Below are 17,681 nucleotides of genomic sequence, written 5' to 3' on the forward strand. Positions count from 1 at the left end.
CTCCAATAAGCAGGCAGTACTTACAAAATAGATCCGTACAAGACAGAAGACGTTGGAGCAAAATCCTACTCACAGCGCACAGCCAACATTCGTGTCTACAAACACAAAATTAGGTGAGTTTATTCATATATAAAGCATGTGGCATCACGGGCTAGATGTGCCCTATCCGAAGGAGGAAGGGAACCGCAGCCACACACCAAACTCTCAGATGATGGAGAAGGCAGTTTGGCCTGTTACTGCAGCAAGTGAGAGTGAGGGAGAGAGCTGGTCCACCTGACAAAGGCAGAACCAATGCAGGATGCCCCAACCACGGCCAGCAAACTGCCACACTGCAGACAAAATGAAGCAGCTGTAATATCCAAGGAGGTCTGCCATCAAGGGGTGGGTTGGTGCATGCCCTAGTGTTTGGTTGCTGCCCCGGGACCCAGGGTGTGGTCTGGGGGCAGGGGGGGGTGTATTGGTCTGGGGAGCTGAGGGGGTCTGGGGCCCCACATGGACTTTTGGGGGAGGTCTGTGTGGGCCCAGGGATGATGGGCAGTGGGTCTGGGTCTCCCACTGTCTTCCTTCCTCCCTCCTCTTCTCCTTTCCCCGCAGACATGTGTTGGGTGGGTGCCTTCTGGGATTGGTGCGTCCTGGTTGTGGGGGCCTCCTGGAGAACACAGGTCCCTACTATTGCCAGCGGGAGGTGAGGGAAATGGGGTCCTCTCACACCGCTGTTTCCTGGGCACCACCAGGGGTGGGCAGAGGGAGGTGGCTGCCCCATGGGCCGGGGTCTGAGCTAGCTGTGCTTATGGGGGTGCTGCTGGCCCTGGGGTGGATGCCCAGTCTGCTGCATTTAGATGGGGTGTGGTAGTGGTGGTCGAGGGGCCGGAATTGGGGCTCGCTATCCTCTAGTCTACTGGGAATGTCTCCCTCAGGGCATTACTCTGCCACTCTGGGTCCCGGATAGTCTTAGTGGTAGGGTGGCTGGGATTCCTGTTCTAGGATTGCTGCTGATGGCCCGGGTCTCTGGGACACCCTAGTCTGCCTTTAGCCTCCATAGAGGTTAGACACATTTGCATGATCACACTCATCCCTTCAGTTCTCATCCTCTGCATGCTGACACATCACTGAGTGTTCCAGTGGGTTTGTGGTACTGTGATTGTTGTCATAATGCATTTTTGGTTTTATTTTATTTATTTATTTATTGTGTATGTGTTGTTGTTGTTTTTTTTTTTTTAGGAACTCCTGATGATTGTCAGTTTTGTTTTCCTGTAGGAAAGCTGTAGGAAATTCTCTGTTGTGTTTCTGTACAGGTGTAGCAGCTGCTTGTCTGGTGTTAGGTTGGATTGAAGCTCGTTGCTTCTGTCTACTGGATCATTGTCTCCTCTTCCTTTTTTCTACTTTCCTTTTTACTTCTTTTCATTATTCAGGTCCAGCAAATTCCACAAATCAAAATAAATAAATAATACTTATTATTATTATTATCAAGAGGAGCCTTGTACCAATAAAGCTCCTCTTGGCAAAGCTTATTTGTTTGGAACAACACAACAACCAGACCATCATTCTGCTGCCACCATGCTGGACAGGACAGGTTAAAAAAAAAAAAAAAAAGAGGACGACCCGGTACTACAAGCTGGTCCTGATAAAGAGGATGACCCGGTACTAGAAGCTGGTCCTGATAAAGAGGATGACCCGGTACTAGAAGCTGGTCTTGGTAAAGAGGACGACCTGGTACTAGAAGTTGGTCCTGGTGAAGAGGACGACCCGGTACTAGATGCTGTTCTTGATGAAGAGGACGACCCGGTACTTGAAGCTGGTCCTGGTGAAGAGGACGACCCAGTACTACAAGCTGGTGCTGGTGAAGAGGACGACCCGGTACTACAAGCTAGTCCTGGTGAAGAGAACGACCCGGTACTAGAAGCTGGTCCTGGTGAAGAGGACGACCCGGTACTACAAGCTGGTCCGGGTGAAGAGGACGACCCGGTACTAGAAGCTAGTCCTGGTGAAGAGAACGACCCGGTACTCCAAGCTGGTCCTGGTGAAGAGGACGACCCGGTACTCCAAGCTGGTCCTGGTGAAGAGAACGACCCGGTACTACAAGCTAGTCCTGGTGAAGAGAACGACCCGGTACTACAAGCTGGTCCTGGTGAAGAGGACGACCCGGTACTAGAAGCTGGTCCTGGTGAAGAGGACGACCCGGTACTAGAAGCTGGTCCTGGTGAAGAGGACGACCCGGTACTAGAAGCTGGTCCTGGTGAAGAGGACGACCCGGTACTACAAGCTGGTCCTGGTGAAGAGGACGACCCGGTACTACAAGCTGGTCCTGGTAAAGAGGACGACCCGGTACTACAAGCTGGTCCTGGTGAAGAGGACGACCCGGTACTACAAGCTGGTCCTGGTGAAGAGGACGACCCCGTACTAGAAGCTGGTCTTGATGAAGAGGACGACCCGGTACTAGAAGGTGGACCTGGTAACGTGGATGGGACGTTTATATTAACTGGTGCAGGAAGAGTAGAATGGCATTACCAAATCTTCTTTCTTTTCATTGCTGATGAGCCTTTTAGAGGAGCTCCTAAAGGTGAAGTCATATTGATGATGTAAAGCAGAGTAACTGAAGGTAAAGTAAATATCCATTCCTGACAGAACTGGAAGCAGTGATAGTAAACATGCATATACAGCAGATTCAAACAGTTTCCTTGTGCTGATGTGTCACCATCTGAATTTAGGGTAAGTAATTCAAGCTGTAACTGTACTGCTGCCAAGATTTTGGAGTGTGATAAAACACTGCTGGCCTGGTTATTCACTGAGCTGCTCCAACAGCATACAATGCACGATGAGACTACAACCTGCAGTGGCAGGTCCGTAGAGGGCAGAGCTGACCAAAGAGACCAAGCCATTATGTCAAAGAACTGAGAGCAACTCCACATCTCCTTACCAGATCCTAAAACATATGTTAGCTTAGCATCATAGACCAGGTGCAATAACTAGAGCATGATGGACACTGACTAAGATGACAGACACTAATGCCAGTAAAGACCAATAAATACAGTATTTAGTGAATTTCTGTCAGACTTTTAATATCAGTACCTCAAATAATGAGATAAACATAAAGCTCTTCTTTATATCTGATCCTTTGCCTCTGTTTTGTCCCTCTACACCTTGGAAGCTTTGAGGTTGTTCCCTTGGCAACTATTTACCATGGTAACCATTCAGCAGCCACTTTCTGTCAGTGTAACTGGACTGAGAGGTTTTTAAAGCACTCGTCTGAAAAGCCTGAATGGAGAGATGTCTGTGAGTCAACACCAGAACAAGGCCCTCCTTGTGTTCTTGAAGACTTCACAGATAAAATCACATCAGACTCTAATGAAGCCGAACCAGGTGATATCAAGTAAAAAGGAGCAACTTCATTCCCTGAAAACTAAGTATGTTTTGAATCTGGACTAAAACTGATATGAGATGCAGTTTCTGAAACTCTCATACAAAGAGGTTTGGTGGTTCTCAGTGCTGATAATGTGGGTTTAACCATTAAAACCTCTGCATATTCTCTTCTATCATATTGTCTGGTGTTGGGCCACCTGAAGTCCCTCACAGGAAACCTGAAACCCCCTGCAGTTCACCTACCGGGCAAACAGGTCGGTGGACCTCCTGGGCAAGGATCCTGCAGGTTTTAGATGATTCCCTGTTGCAACACCACTAATTCAAATAAAAAGGTTCAGCTTGTTGTCACGTTCTGCACCAGCTTCTTAACGATCCTTTCATTCGAGTCAGCAGAGAAACGTCTAAAACCTGCAGAACACTGGCCCAGGCATTTATATCCTGTCCAGGAGGTTTGCTACTATGTTGCTAAGAGACCTCTATTTAGACCTGGACATGATGATGAAGCCACTTCCTGTCAAACTTTCCACCAATCAGAGAGCTTAGATTGATGGTAATGTCCAATAAGGAGCAGCCAAAGATCAACCAGTGAGCAGAAAGTTCCATGTGTGTCTGAAAAGAAGTTAAAGTGGCTAAAATAGAAACGGGCCAGAACAACGTGGATGCCAAGCTGGACAAAGTTAGCAAACAAACTGAGGACATTTGGAGAGGAGCATTTGAAGGTGTGGGACAACTGAAAGAGCTCATGGACAAACTAGGGGAAGAGATGAAACGATGGCTGGACAGCTACAGATAAGAAACAAATAAAAAGTTTGACACCGTGGACATGGGGATGCGGGAGCAGAGGAAAGACATCGAAATTTTGGAACAACGCGTGACGGAGGGAGAGGAGTGGCGCACAGAAGTCCACGATATTAAGATCTCACTGGAGCAACAAAGAAAGCTAAAGCGAAACTGAATTACTTAGAAGGGAGAACGAATAATATCCGCATTTGGGGGCTTAAGGAGGGAATAAAGGGAGACTCCGTCCAGGGATATGTGGATAAACTTATTCACACAGAATTCGTACTGGCAGAAGATGTTAAACTGGAGATACAATACAATCCGGTTCCAGTCTCTAATGGACACACTGCAGATCCACTGGCCAGAGGGAACTCAAGTTTACCACATACATCATTCACACGTGGTACATATATTATGAACAGGGGTTGTAAACTAAAAAAAGATGGTGTGAAGAAGACTTTGACCAGGTGCCCTGATATATATTAAAATGCTGGACACTTATGGTGAGCTTGGGAGACCACATAAAAAGGAGATCTCTGCCACTAGTGAGGGGCCTCTCACTAGTAGGGGATTTACCCCCCACCCACCAGCAGGGGATAGGGGGTTAGGTTCGAAACTCCCAAATGCCTTGGAAGACCAAGTTTGGTTTGTTTTTGTTTGCTTGCTGTTGTTCTACTTTGTTTTGTGACATGGAGGAAACCGAAAGAAGTGCAGAAGGAAAATGTGATGCAACATAGGGGAATTAAAATGGTGTCATTAAACGTCAATGGTATGAACAATCTGATTGAAAGAGGGAAAGTATTAACAAAATTTAGAAAAGAGGAAATGCAGGTCATTTTTATACAAGAAACACACATGTCGTCCCAAGAACATGAAAAACTGAAAACGTACGGTTACAGCAACATGTTCTATGGTTCATTTCAGCGGAGTCGTAGGAGAGGGGTGGCGATACTGATAAGGAACTCTATAAAATTAGAAAATATCGAAGAAATATATGACAAAGAGGGAAGATATGTGGTGGTCAAGGGGAAAATGGAGGGACCAATGGTCACATTATTTAAAGTTTATGCACCACCAGATAGTGAGAAGAAATTTTTGAAGCTCTGTTTGATGTCATAGCGATGGAAATGGAGGGAATATTGATTTGTGGGGGGAGTTCAATGTGATTCTAAACAATGCCCTAGATACCACAAGTACAAGGAGGACTAGGACACATATCTCAAGATACCTGAACTATGAACTAAAAGAGCTAGGAATCCCATATATTTGGAGGGACATGCATACATTAGATAGGGATTATACACATTTCTCACACCCACATTCAACCTACTCTAGAATTGACTACTACTTAATAACAAAAGGAGACATACACAGAGTAGAGGACTGTAGGATAGGTGTAACAGACCTGGTACAACATGTGCACGGTGCAGCATTCAACCACTGGGTCAAGAATGTGGCGAGAGTTCATCTGGAAGAACATCATACAGTGTTTTATAACCCCAAAGACAAAAGGGATGCGCCAGAACAGAAGAGGTGCTGGAGGTCATGTGGACAGGAAGGGGCGGACCACACACACATATTCTGAAAATGCTGAAAGCTGGAGGAATATTGGGAAGACATATGGAAGGTATTAAAGGAAGTATGAGTTACCTAGAACAGGTCTGGTGTTATATCTGGGGAATCTGACAGAAGAAAACGCCCAGGGTCAGGACAGATATCTAATAAAGGTGCTACATTGCAGCCAGTAGGAAGACCATTGCAAGAGAGTGGCACAAAACTGACCCACCTACAAAGGAGCAAAGGCTGAAAACCATGGAGGAAAAGTTAGACTTGGACAGATATACACACATACTGAGGCTACAGGAGGAGAACTTTTATTGAAAGTGGGAGAACTGGGTAGAATAAAAAGGAAAAGGGGATGATACCATGGATTAGGAGATTAAGTGATTTAATTTCAGACCATGGTGATGTTACGCACATTTGTAACAGAGGGCAATCCCAGTTCACTGTTGATTTATGATGATTAATTTTATTTTATTTGTATGTAACTTAATGTTTTCCTGGTTATTTAATCATGGATTATGTGGTGACTATATATGTACACATGTCTGATGCTGACAGGGATTAAAGCTTCAGCTGCTACAGACTGGTTTATACTGGGATTAAAAACTCCAGTTGCTGGAGACTGGTTTATACTGGGATTAAAGCTTCAGCTTCTACAGACTAGTTTATACAGGGATTAAAGCTTCAGCTTCTACAGACTAGTTTATACAGGGATTAAAAGCTTCAGCTGCTACAGACTGGTTTTCATTAAAAACAGCACAAATTGCCTGGCGGTTTAAAGGTTGAACACATTCACCAAACTGGATGTCTGTTGGTCTCAGTTTTTGTGTTTTTGTATGACTTACCCTTCAGACAGCATCTTCTTAATGCGCTCCTTTTCAGCAGACAGAGTGATGTCGGCGCTCTGGCTGCGAAACAGCTTGTCCTCCGGTCCGTTCACACACATCATGGGTGGAGACTGGAGTTCATCCGAGAGGTCCTGAGAAACACATCAGTAAATGGACTCTCCTATGGACCAGGGTCACTGTCAGATATCGTGTGTGTGTACAAATACACATCTGTATATTTATCTGAAGTTGTGCAGAAATTAAATGTGTAAGTTTAATCTGAGTAAATAAAATGTTTAGTGTACATTTCTGGTTGTAGTTTCTCCATTCTGAATGTGTCAAGAGTCACAGATACGATCCGTGGTGAAGATAAATCTACAGTGTGTGCAGAATTATTAGGCAAATGAGTATTTTGATCACATCATCCTCTTTATGCATGTTGTTCTACTCCAACCGGTACAGGCTTGAAAGCCTACTACCAATTAAGCATATCAGGTGATGTGCATCTCTGTAATGAGAAGGGGTGTGGTCTAATGACATCAACACCCAATATCAGGTGTGCATAATTATTAGGCAACTTCCATTCCTTTGGCAAAATGGGTCAGAAGAGAGATTTGACGGACTCTGAAAAGTGAAAAATAGGGAGATGTCTTGCAGAGGGATTCAGCACTCTTAAAATTGCCAAGCTTTTGAGGCATGATCATCAAACAATCAAGCATTTCATTTAAAATAGTCAACAGGGTCGCAAGAAGCATGTTGAAAAAACAAGGCGCAAAATAACTGTCCATGAACTGAGGAAAATCAAGCGTGAAGCTGCCAGGATGCCATTGGTCACCAGTTTTGCCATATTTCAGAGCTGCAACATCACTGGAGTGCCAAGAAGCACAAGGTGTGCAATACTCAGGGACATGGCCAAGGTAAGGAAGGCTGAAAAACGACCACCACTGAACAAGACACACAAGATAAAACGTCAAGACTGGGCCAAGAAATATCATAAGACTGATTTTTCTAAGGTTTTATGGACTGATGAAATGAGAGTGAGTCTTGATGGGCCAGATGGATGGGCCCGTGGCTGGATCAGTACAGGGCAGAGAGCTCCACTCCGACTCAGACGCCAGCAAGGTGGAGGTGGGATACTGGTATGGGCTGGTATCATCAAAGATGAGCTTGTGGGACCTTTTCGGGTTGAGGATGGAGTCAAGCTCAACTCCCAGTCCTACTGCCAGTTTCTGGAAGACACCTTCTTCAAGCAGTGGTACAGGAAGAAGTCAGCATTGTTCAAGAAAAACATGATTTTCATGCAGGACAATGCTCCATCACACGCATCCAAGTACTCCACTGCGTGGCTGGCCAGAAAAGGTCTAAAAGAAGAAAAAATAATGACATGGCCTCCTTGTTCACCTGATCTTAACCCCATAGAGAACCTGTGGTCCCTCATCAAATGTAAGATCTACAGGGAGGGAAAACAGTACACCTCTCTGAACAGTGTCTTGGAGGCTGTGGTTGCTGCTGCACGCAATGTTGATCGTGAACAGATCAAGACACTGACAGAATCTATGGATGGCAGGCTTTTGAGTGTCCTCGCAAAGCAAAGAAAGGTGGTTATATTGGTCACTGATTTGTTTTTGTTTTGTTTTTGAATGCCAGAAGTGTATATTTGTAAATTTTGAGTTGTTATATTGGTTTCCCTGGTGAAAATAAATAAGTGAAATGGGTATATATTTGGTTTTTGTTAAGTTGCCTAATAATTATGCACAGTAATAGTCACCTGCACACAGATATCCTCCTAAGATACTAAAACTAAAAAAGCCCCACTCCAACTTCCAAAAATATTCAGCTTTGATAGTTATGAGTCTTTTATGTTCACTGCGAATATAGTTGTTGTTCTATAATAAAATTAATCTTCAAAAATACAACTTGCCTAATAATTCTGCACACACTGTATTCTACTAACCAATCATGTGCCTTAAGTCTCATCACAAATTAAACTTCACTGAAATTTTGTTGAATGATGGAGCCTTTCTAACAGAAAGAAAGAAGAAGTGATGGTATGAACTGCTCTTAAACGGAGGACAAGGACAAGAAGACGGAGACTGGATTTGATCAGGTGTTAAACAGACCAGACATCATGTAGATGTCTTTCAGTCTTTGTCACGTAGGTGTCTCTCAGTCTCTGTCACATAGATGTCTTTCAGTCTCTGTCACATAGATGTCTCTCGGTCTCTGTCACGTAGATGTCTCAAAGTCTATGTCACATAGATGTCTTTCAGTCTCTGTCACATAGATGTCTCTCGGTCTCTGTCACGTAGATGTCTCTCGGTCTCTGTCACGTAGATGTCTCTCAGTCTCTGTCACGTAGATGTCTCTCAGTCTCTTTCACATAGATGCCTCTCAGTGTCTGTCCAGTAGATGTCTCTCAGTCTCTGTCACGTAGATGTCTCTCAGTCTCTGTCACGTAGATGTCTCTCAGTCTCTGTCACGTAGATTTCTCTCGGTCTCTGTCACGTAGATTTTTCTCGGCCTTTGTCACGTAGATGTCTCTCGGCCTCTTTCACGTAGATGTCTCTCGGTCTCTTTCACATAGATGTCTCTCAGTCTCTGTCACAGAGATGTCTCTCAGTCTCTGTCCCGTAGATGTCTCTCAGTCTCTGTCAAGTAGATACCTCTAAGTTTTTGTCACGTAGATGTCTTTCAGTCTCTGTCACATAGATGTCTCTCAGTCTCTGTCACATAGATGTGTCTCAGTCTTTGTCACCTAGATTTTTCTTGGTCTTTGTCATGTAGATGTCTCTCGGTCTTTGTCCCGTAGATGTCTCTCAGTCTCTGTCACGTATTTGTCTCTCAGTCTTTGTCCCGTAGATGTCTCTCAGTCTCTGTCATGTAGATGTCTCTCAGTCTCTGTCACGTTGAAGTTTCTCAGTATTTGTCCCGTTGATGTCTCTCAGTATTTGTCCCGTAGATGTCTCTTAGTCTCTGTCACATAGATGTCTCTCAGTCTTTGTCACATAGATGTCTCTCAGTCTTTGTCCCGGTAGATGTCTCTCGGTCTCTTTCACATAGATGTCTCTCAGTCTCTGTCATGTAGATGTCTCTCAGTCTCTGTCACGTAGATTTTTCTCAGTCTTTGTCACGTAGATGTTTCTCGGTCTCTGTCCCATAGATGTCTCTCAGTCTTTGTCCTGTAGATGTCTCTCAGTCTTTGTCACATAGATGTGTCTCAGTCTCTGTCATGTAGATTTTTCTCAGTCTTTGTCACGTAGATGTCTCTCGGTCTCTTTCACATAGATGTCTCTCAGTCTTTGTCACATAGATGTCTCTCAGTCTTTGTCACATAGATGTGTCTCAGTCTCTGTCACATAGATGTCTCTCTGTCTTTGTCATGTAGATTTTTCTCGGTCTTTGTCAAGTAGATGTCTCTGGGTCTCTTTTACATAGATGTCTCTCAATCTTTGTCACATAGATGTCTCTCTGTCTCTGTCACGTAGATGTCTCTCAGTCGTTGTCACGGAGATGTCTCTCAGTCTCTGTCACGTAGATGTCTCTCAGTCTGTGTCACATAGATGTGTCTCAGTCTCTGTCATGTAGATGTCTCTCAGTATTTGTCCCGTAGATGTCTCTTAGTCTCTGTCACATAGATGTCTCTCAGTCTTTGTCACATAGATGTCTCTCAGTCTTTGTCCCGTAGATGTCGCTCGGTCTCTTTCACATAGATGTCTCTCAGTCTCTGTCACATAGATGTCTCTCAGTCTCTGTCATGTAGATGTCTCTAAGTCTCTGTTACGTAGATTTTTCTCAGTCTTTGTCACGTAGATGTCTCTCAGTCTCTGTCACGTATTTGTCTCTCGGTCTTTGTCACATAGATGTCTCTCAGTCTTTGTCCCGTAGATGTCTCTCAGTCTTTGTCACATAGATGTCTCTCAGTCTCTGTCACATAGATGTCTCTCAGTCTCTGTCATGTAGATGTCTCTAAGTCTCTGTTACGTAGATTTTTCTCAGTCTTTGTCACGTAGATGTCTCTCGGTCTCTGTCCCGTAGATGTCTCTCAGTCTCTGTCACGTAGATGTCTCTCAGTCTCTGTCACATAGATGTCTCTCAGTCTCTGTCATGTAGATGTCTCTAAGTCTCTGTTACGTAGATTTTTCTCAGTCTTTGTCACGTAGATGTCTCTCAGTCTCTGTCACGTATTTGTCTCTCGGTCTTTGTCACATAGATGTCTCTCAGTCTTTGTCCCGTAGATGTCTCTCAGTCTTTGTCACATAGATGTCTCTCAGTCTCTGTCACATAGATGTCTCTCAGTCTCTGTCATGTAGATGTCTCTAAGTCTCTGTTACGTAGATTTTTCTCAGTCTTTGTCACGTAGATGTCTCTCGGTCTCTGTCCCGTAGATGTCTCTCAGTCTTTGTCACGTAGATGTCTCTCAGTCTCTGTCACGTATTTGTCTCTCGGTCTTTGTCACATAGATGTCTCTCAGTCTTTGTCCCGTAGATGTCTCTCAGTCTTTGTCACATAGATGTCTCTCAGTCTCTGTCACATAGATGTCTCTCAGTCTCTGTTACGTAGATTTTTCTCAGTCTTTGTCACGTAGATGTCTCTCAGTCTCTGTCATGTAGATGTCTCTAAGTCTCTGTTACGTAGATTTTTCTCAGTCTTTGTCACGTAGATGTCTCTCAGTCTCTGTCACGTATTTGTCTCTCGGTCTTTGTCACATAGATGTCTCTCAGTCTTTGTCCCGTAGATGTCTCTCAGTCTTTGTCACATAGATGTCTCTCGGTCTTTGTCACATAGATGTCTCTCAGTCTCTGTCATGTAGATGTCTCTAAGTCTCTGTTACGTAGATTTTTCTCAGTCTTTGTCACGTAGATGTCTCTCGGTCTCTGTCCCGTAGATGTCTCTCAGTCTTTGTCACGTAGATGTCTCTCAGTCTCTGTCACGTATTTGTCTCTCGGTCTTTGTCACATAGATGTCTCTCAGTCTTTGTCCCGTAGATGTCTCTCAGTCTTTGTCACATAGATGTCTCTCAGTCTCTGTCACATAGATGTCTCTCAGTCTCTGTCATGTAGATGTCTCTAAGTCTCTGTTACGTAGATTTTTCTCAGTCTTTGTCACGTAGATGTCTCTCGGTCTCTGTCCCGTAGATGTCTCTCAGTCTCTGTCACGTAGATGTCTCTCAGTCTCTGTCACATAGATGTCTCTCAGTCTCTGTCATGTAGATGTCTCTAAGTCTCTGTTACGTAGATTTTTCTCAGTCTTTGTCACGTAGATGTCTCTCAGTCTCTGTCACGTATTTGTCTCTCGGTCTTTGTCACATAGATGTCTCTCAGTCTTTGTCCCGTAGATGTCTCTCAGTCTTTGTCACATAGATGTCTCTCAGTCTCTGTCACATAGATGTCTCTCAGTCTCTGTCATGTAGATGTCTCTAAGTCTCTGTTACGTAGATTTTTCTCAGTCTTTGTCACGTAGATGTCTCTCGGTCTCTTTCACATAGATGTCTCTCAGTCTCTGTCATGTAGATGTCTCTCAGTCTCTGTCACGTAGATTTTTCTCAGTCTTTGTCACGTAGATGTTTCTCGGTCTCTGTCCCATAGATGTCTCTCAGTCTTTGTCCTGTAGATGTCTCTCAGTCTTTGTCACATAGATGTGTCTCAGTCTCTGTCATGTAGATTTTTCTCAGTCTTTGTCACGTAGATGTCTCTCGGTCTCTTTCACATAGATGTCTCTCAGTCTTTGTCACATAGATGTCTCTCAGTCTTTGTCACATAGATGTGTCTCAGTCTCTGTCACATAGATGTCTCTCTGTCTTTGTCATGTAGATTTTTCTCGGTCTTTGTCAAGTAGATGTCTCTGGGTCTCTTTTACATAGATGTCTCTCAATCTTTGTCACATAGATGTCTCTCTGTCTCTGTCACGTAGATGTCTCTCAGTCGTTGTCACGGAGATGTCTCTCAGTCTCTGTCACGTAGATGTCTCTCAGTCTGTGTCACATAGATGTGTCTCAGTCTCTGTCACATAGATGTGTCTCAGTATTTGTCCCGTAGATGTTTCTTAGTCTCTGTCACATAGATGTCTCTCAGTCTTTGTCACATAGATGTCTCTCAGTCTTTGTCCCGTAGATGTCGCTCGGTCTCTTTCACATAGATGTCTCTCAGTCTCTGTCACATAGATGTCTCTCAGTCTCTGTCATGTAGATGTCTCTAAGTCTCTGTTACGTAGATTTTTCTCAGTCTTTGTCACGTAGATGTCTCTCAGTCTCTGTCACGTATTTGTCTCTCGGTCTTTGTCACATAGATGTCTCTCAGTCTTTGTCCCGTAGATGTCTCTCAGTCTTTGTCACATAGATGTCTCTCAGTCTCTGTCACATAGATGTCTCTCAGTCTCTGTCATGTAGATGTCTCTAAGTCTCTGTTACGTAGATTTTTCTCAGTCTCTGTCATGTAGATGTCTCTCAGTCTCTGTCACGTATTTGTCTCTCGGTCTTTGTCACATAGATGTCTCTCAGTCTTTGTCCCGTAGATGTCTCTCAGTCTTTGTCACATAGATGTCTCTCAGTCTCTGTCACATAGATGTCTCTCAGTCTCTGTCATGTAGATGTCTCTAAGTCTCTGTTACGTAGATTTTTCTCAGTCTTTGTCACGTAGATGTCTCTCGGTCTCTGTCCCGTAGATGTCTCTCAGTCTCTGTCACGTAGATGTCTCTCAGTCTCTTTCACATAGATGTCTCTCAGTGTCTGTCACGTAGATGTCTCTCAGTCTGTGTCACATAGATGTGTCTCAGTCTCTGTCATGTAGATGTCTCTCAGTCTCTGTCACGTATTTGTCTCTCGGTCTTTGTCACATAGATGTCTCTCAGTCTTTGTCCCGTAGATGTCTCTCAGTCTTTGTCACATAGATGTCTCTCAGTCTTTGTCCCATAGATGTCTCTCAATCTCTGTCATGTAGATGTCTCTCAGTCTCTGTCACGTATTTGTCTCTCGGTCTTTGTCACATAGATGTCTCTCAGTCTTTGTCCCGTAGATGTCTCTCAGTCTCTGTCACATAGATGTCTCTCAGTCTCTGTCACATAGATTTTTCTCGGTCTTTGTCACATAGATGTCTCTCAGTCTTTGTCACGTAGATTTTTCTCTGTCTTTGTCACATAGATGTCTCTCAGTCTCTGTCACATAGATGTCTCTCAGTCTTTGTCACGTAGATTTTTCTCGGTCTTTGTCACATAGATGTCTCTCAGTCTCTGTCACATAGATGTCTCTCAGTGTCTGTCACATAGATGTCTCTCAGTCTTTGTCACTTAGATTTTTCTCGGTCTTTGTTACATAGATGTCTCTCAGTCTCTGTCACGTAGATGTCTCTCAGTTTTTGTCCCATAGATGTCTCTCAGTTTTTGTTTCTTAGATTTCTCTTAGTCTTTGTCACATAGATGTCTCTCAGTTTTTCTCTAATAGATGTCTCTGTCTCTTTCACATAGATGTCTCTCAGTTTTTATCTTACAGATGTCTCTGTCTCTTTCACATAGATGTCTCTCAGACTCTCTCAGATTTCTTGTATCCCACTGCTCTCTATGTCTCATGTATATCTGCTTCACATTAGCGGAACATTAACAGGATTCTGTAGAACCTGATAAACTTCAGAGTTTATCTGGGTCTGCATTAGAGATTTATAAACCCTACAGGACACAAGTCTGGTCTGGGTCCCCGATAAAAAATAAAACTTGACCTCAAGTCCTGAAACCAACCTTGTAGGAGGATCAGAGGCTGATTTAAATAAACTATTTTACAGAGACATGATTTAGTTCTGTTTCCATCTTCATTCCTGCATTGTGAAGCTGGATAGACTTTAGTCACATGACCAGCTAGTGGGACAGATTGACAGATTGATCTTCTCCATGGATCATGTCTACCGCACATCAGGTCGTCTTGTGATATAAATAAATCTAAGCTGCCATGTGAGGCTGTGCTGTATGTTTACTAGTAAAATCAAAGTTGGCGTTCATAATACAAAAACCACCATATTGTACCAGTCTAGTCAGACGACCGTCCTTTCTGGTCCTGGATTGAACTGGACTGTATCTGTAAAAGTGACTTTTGGTGACTTAGTTGTGAACTGGTGCTGTATGAATAAAGATGAACTGACCTGAATTACATCTTCTTTATTTTTTTTTAAATCATACACTTACACGTTATACACAATAAGTTTACATGACTTTACTCACACAAGAGTCAACCTTTTTTTTAAAATTTTTTTTAAGCACAACTTTAGATTAATATGGACGTATGTTTATTTGGACACACACGTCCTATTTAACAGTTGCCCTACTTCATATACTCTCCTGATACCACACAGCTTTATCATAAGAGACCATATCTAAACTAAAGTGATTTTATAAAAGGAGGAACACTACTTTCTCTCATGCCAGAGTTCAGTAAAAACCATGTAAGCCTGGTGTTCACAATTAGAAAATAACCCACTTAACATTAACGTTCAGTTTGGAGATATTTCTCAGAGATAAACATTATCCAATATAAACACACATATTTATTTCAACCCTGATTCTAAAAAAGTTGGGATGCCATGTGAAAATTATTAAAACCAGAATCAATGATTTCCAAATCTCACATCCATATTTTATCCCCAGTAGAAGCTCAACAAGATCTCAGATGATGAAACAGACGTTTCACCATGTGATGAAAATATGAGCTGATAGTGAATCTGATGCAGCAACACATCTGTAAAAAGTTGGAACAGGAGCAACAAAAGGCTGGAAAAGTACCTGGTACAAACCAGAAACACCTGGAGGAGCACTGGACAACTAATCAGGTTAACTAGCAACAGGTCAGTAACATGACTGGTATAAAAGGAGCATTTCAGAGAGGCAGAGTCTCTCAGATGGAAAGATGGACAGAGCTTCACCAGTCTGAGAATTAAGTCACATTTATGCTGGAGTCAGAAGACAGACCAGACATGCAGACGTACGGACACTTTCGTCTGTCTCATGCATCGTTTATGTGGGAATTTGTTCTGTTTTCAGGGGCCTTGCAGATCCGTCCCTTAATACAGCAAATGGAACAAAACCACTGGAAACTGTGGGGGCAGTGTTGCGTAGGATATGTGACCAGGGAAGAAGAAGACAACTGTATTGTCTAATTATACTGCCTACATGACCGAGACAACTGTAGAGATGGCAGGAGCTTTTGAATAAAGGCTGTGTGAGTGTTTAGAGTGTGTCAGACGTGCTGTAAATAACTTTATAGAAGTGCATTACTGCCACCAACTGATGTCTGAAACTAATGTCCAAACATGAGTGAACTCTGAACTCAGCACTGCCTACTAGTGAATGCACTGACTTAACCATGGCAATGTAAAAGATGCATGGAAGTATGAGGGTGGCGATGTATGGCAGCCTTTGAAATGTGCGTACCTGTTTATGTATGTAAGGGAGCAGAAATTTACCTTAACTGGGTCTAAAAATTATGGAACCGATCTGATATGTTTATCTTCTACTGAGAATAAAATATGGCTTGATGGAATTAGCAAATAATTGATTCTGGTTTTATCCCAACTTTTTTGTAATCAGGGTTGTAAATTTCTTGCAGATTTTGTAGCTAAACCAACCCAAGTCTCACCTGTGAGAACTGTAGGTGAAATCCATGCAGTGCGAAAGCAGAAAGAAACATACAGACCCTTTAAGAACAGGATAATCTGGGGCATACTCAACATCACTTCTGCAGTTCAGCCACTTTTCTGAAGCTTTGGTTTTTCCACTGTGTTTGTTAAATTGATGGAGACTTATAAACAAATACACCACTTGGAATCTAGGAATGGGAATTTTCCTCATGACCAAGCAAAGTCACTGATTGTTGATTATTTTTTATTGATCAAAAAGCCCTGCGCTGGCTACATGTTTACCAGCGGTGATGCAGTACGAGGCCTCCGGACAGCTGTGGCTAGAAAATAAGAATGTGGTGTGTTTCTGAGCAGCATGACATAATTTTATCTTTGTCCTAGTTTTCCTTACTTTTACTTCCCTCTGAGACAAGTGACCCAGCTCTTACAGTTTCAGCTTTTCTTTCCCCTCTCTCTCTCTCTCTCCATCCATCTCTTAATACTTAGAGACTCTGTGTGAGAGCGGAAACTGTTGAACAGGTAGAAGATGAAGTTCTGAAAACGTCTTTGTAATCTCATATTTCAGACGTGTTCACTTCTTTTCAGTTTAAATCAGGGATTTTTGTTTTGAGTATAAAAATCAACTTTTGATTCTCACATGAGCATTCCAGGCTATAACATGCACCCACCATCCACATCATCATCTAATATCCAACCAGTCAATCACACGTGGTGTAGACGTGGTGAAGACGACCTGCTGAAGTTCAAACTGCACATCAGAATGAGGAAGAAAGAGGATTTCAGAGACTTTGAACGTGGCATGGTTGTTAGTCTGAGTATTTACTGGGATTTCCACCCACAACCATCTCCAGGGTTTCCAGAGATGGTCTGAAGAAGAGAAAATATCCAGAGCAGCAGTTGTCTGGACCAGGATGCAGCAGAAGACACACCGGGTGCCTCCTGCCAGCTAAGAACAGGAAACTGAGGCTACAATTCACACACACTCACCAACACTGGACAATAGAAGATGGAGAAACGTTGCTGGTCTGATGAGTCTCCATTTCAGCTCCACATTCAGATGCTGGGATCAGAATCTGCTGGAAACATCATGAAAACATGGATCCATCCTGCCTTGGATCAACGCTTCAGGCTGCTGCTGGTGTGATGGTGGGGGGAGATTTTCTTGGCCCACTTTGGGTCCCTTAGTACCAACGTGGCCTGGTTTAACCAGCACAGCCTACCTGAGTATTGTTGCTGACCATGTCCATCCCTTTATGACCACAGTGGAGCATCTTCTGATGCTACTTCCAGCAGGATAATGCACCATGTCACAAAGCTCAGATCATCTCCACCCGCTTTCTAGAACATGACGATGAGTTCACTGGACTCCAACGGCCTCCAAAGCCACCAGATCTCAGTCCAGTAGAGCAGCTTTGGGATGTGGTGGAACGGGAGATTCTCATCATGGATGCAGCCGACAAACCTGCAGCAACTGTGTGATGCTGTCATGTCAGTATGGAGAAAACCTCTGAGGAAGGTTTCCACTACCTGCTTCATC

General features: G+C 43.5%; 1 protein-coding gene across 2 annotated transcripts in view; it reads right to left on the reverse strand.

Moving 5' to 3' along the window:
- Window positions 1-17,681, reverse strand: part of LOC121643799 (homer protein homolog 3-like) — a 44,602-nt gene that overhangs the window by 18,371 nt on the left and 8,550 nt on the right. Inside the window, exons 6-7 of one of the 2 annotated variants that reach the window (XM_041991348.1) lie at window positions 16,144-16,152; window positions 6,549-6,682 (exon numbers count right to left, since the gene is read on the reverse strand). In XM_041991348.1, the coding sequence (XP_041847282.1) occupies window positions 6,549-6,682; window positions 16,144-16,152 (143 nt within the window). The remainder of the gene's footprint in view (window positions 1-6,548; window positions 6,683-16,143; window positions 16,153-17,681) is intronic. The other variant, XM_041991349.1, reaches the window with a different exon arrangement.

Source organism: Melanotaenia boesemani, chromosome 8 (assembly GCF_017639745.1).
Source record: "Melanotaenia boesemani isolate fMelBoe1 chromosome 8, fMelBoe1.pri, whole genome shotgun sequence".
Taxonomy (NCBI): Eukaryota; Metazoa; Chordata; class Actinopteri; order Atheriniformes; family Melanotaeniidae; genus Melanotaenia; species Melanotaenia boesemani.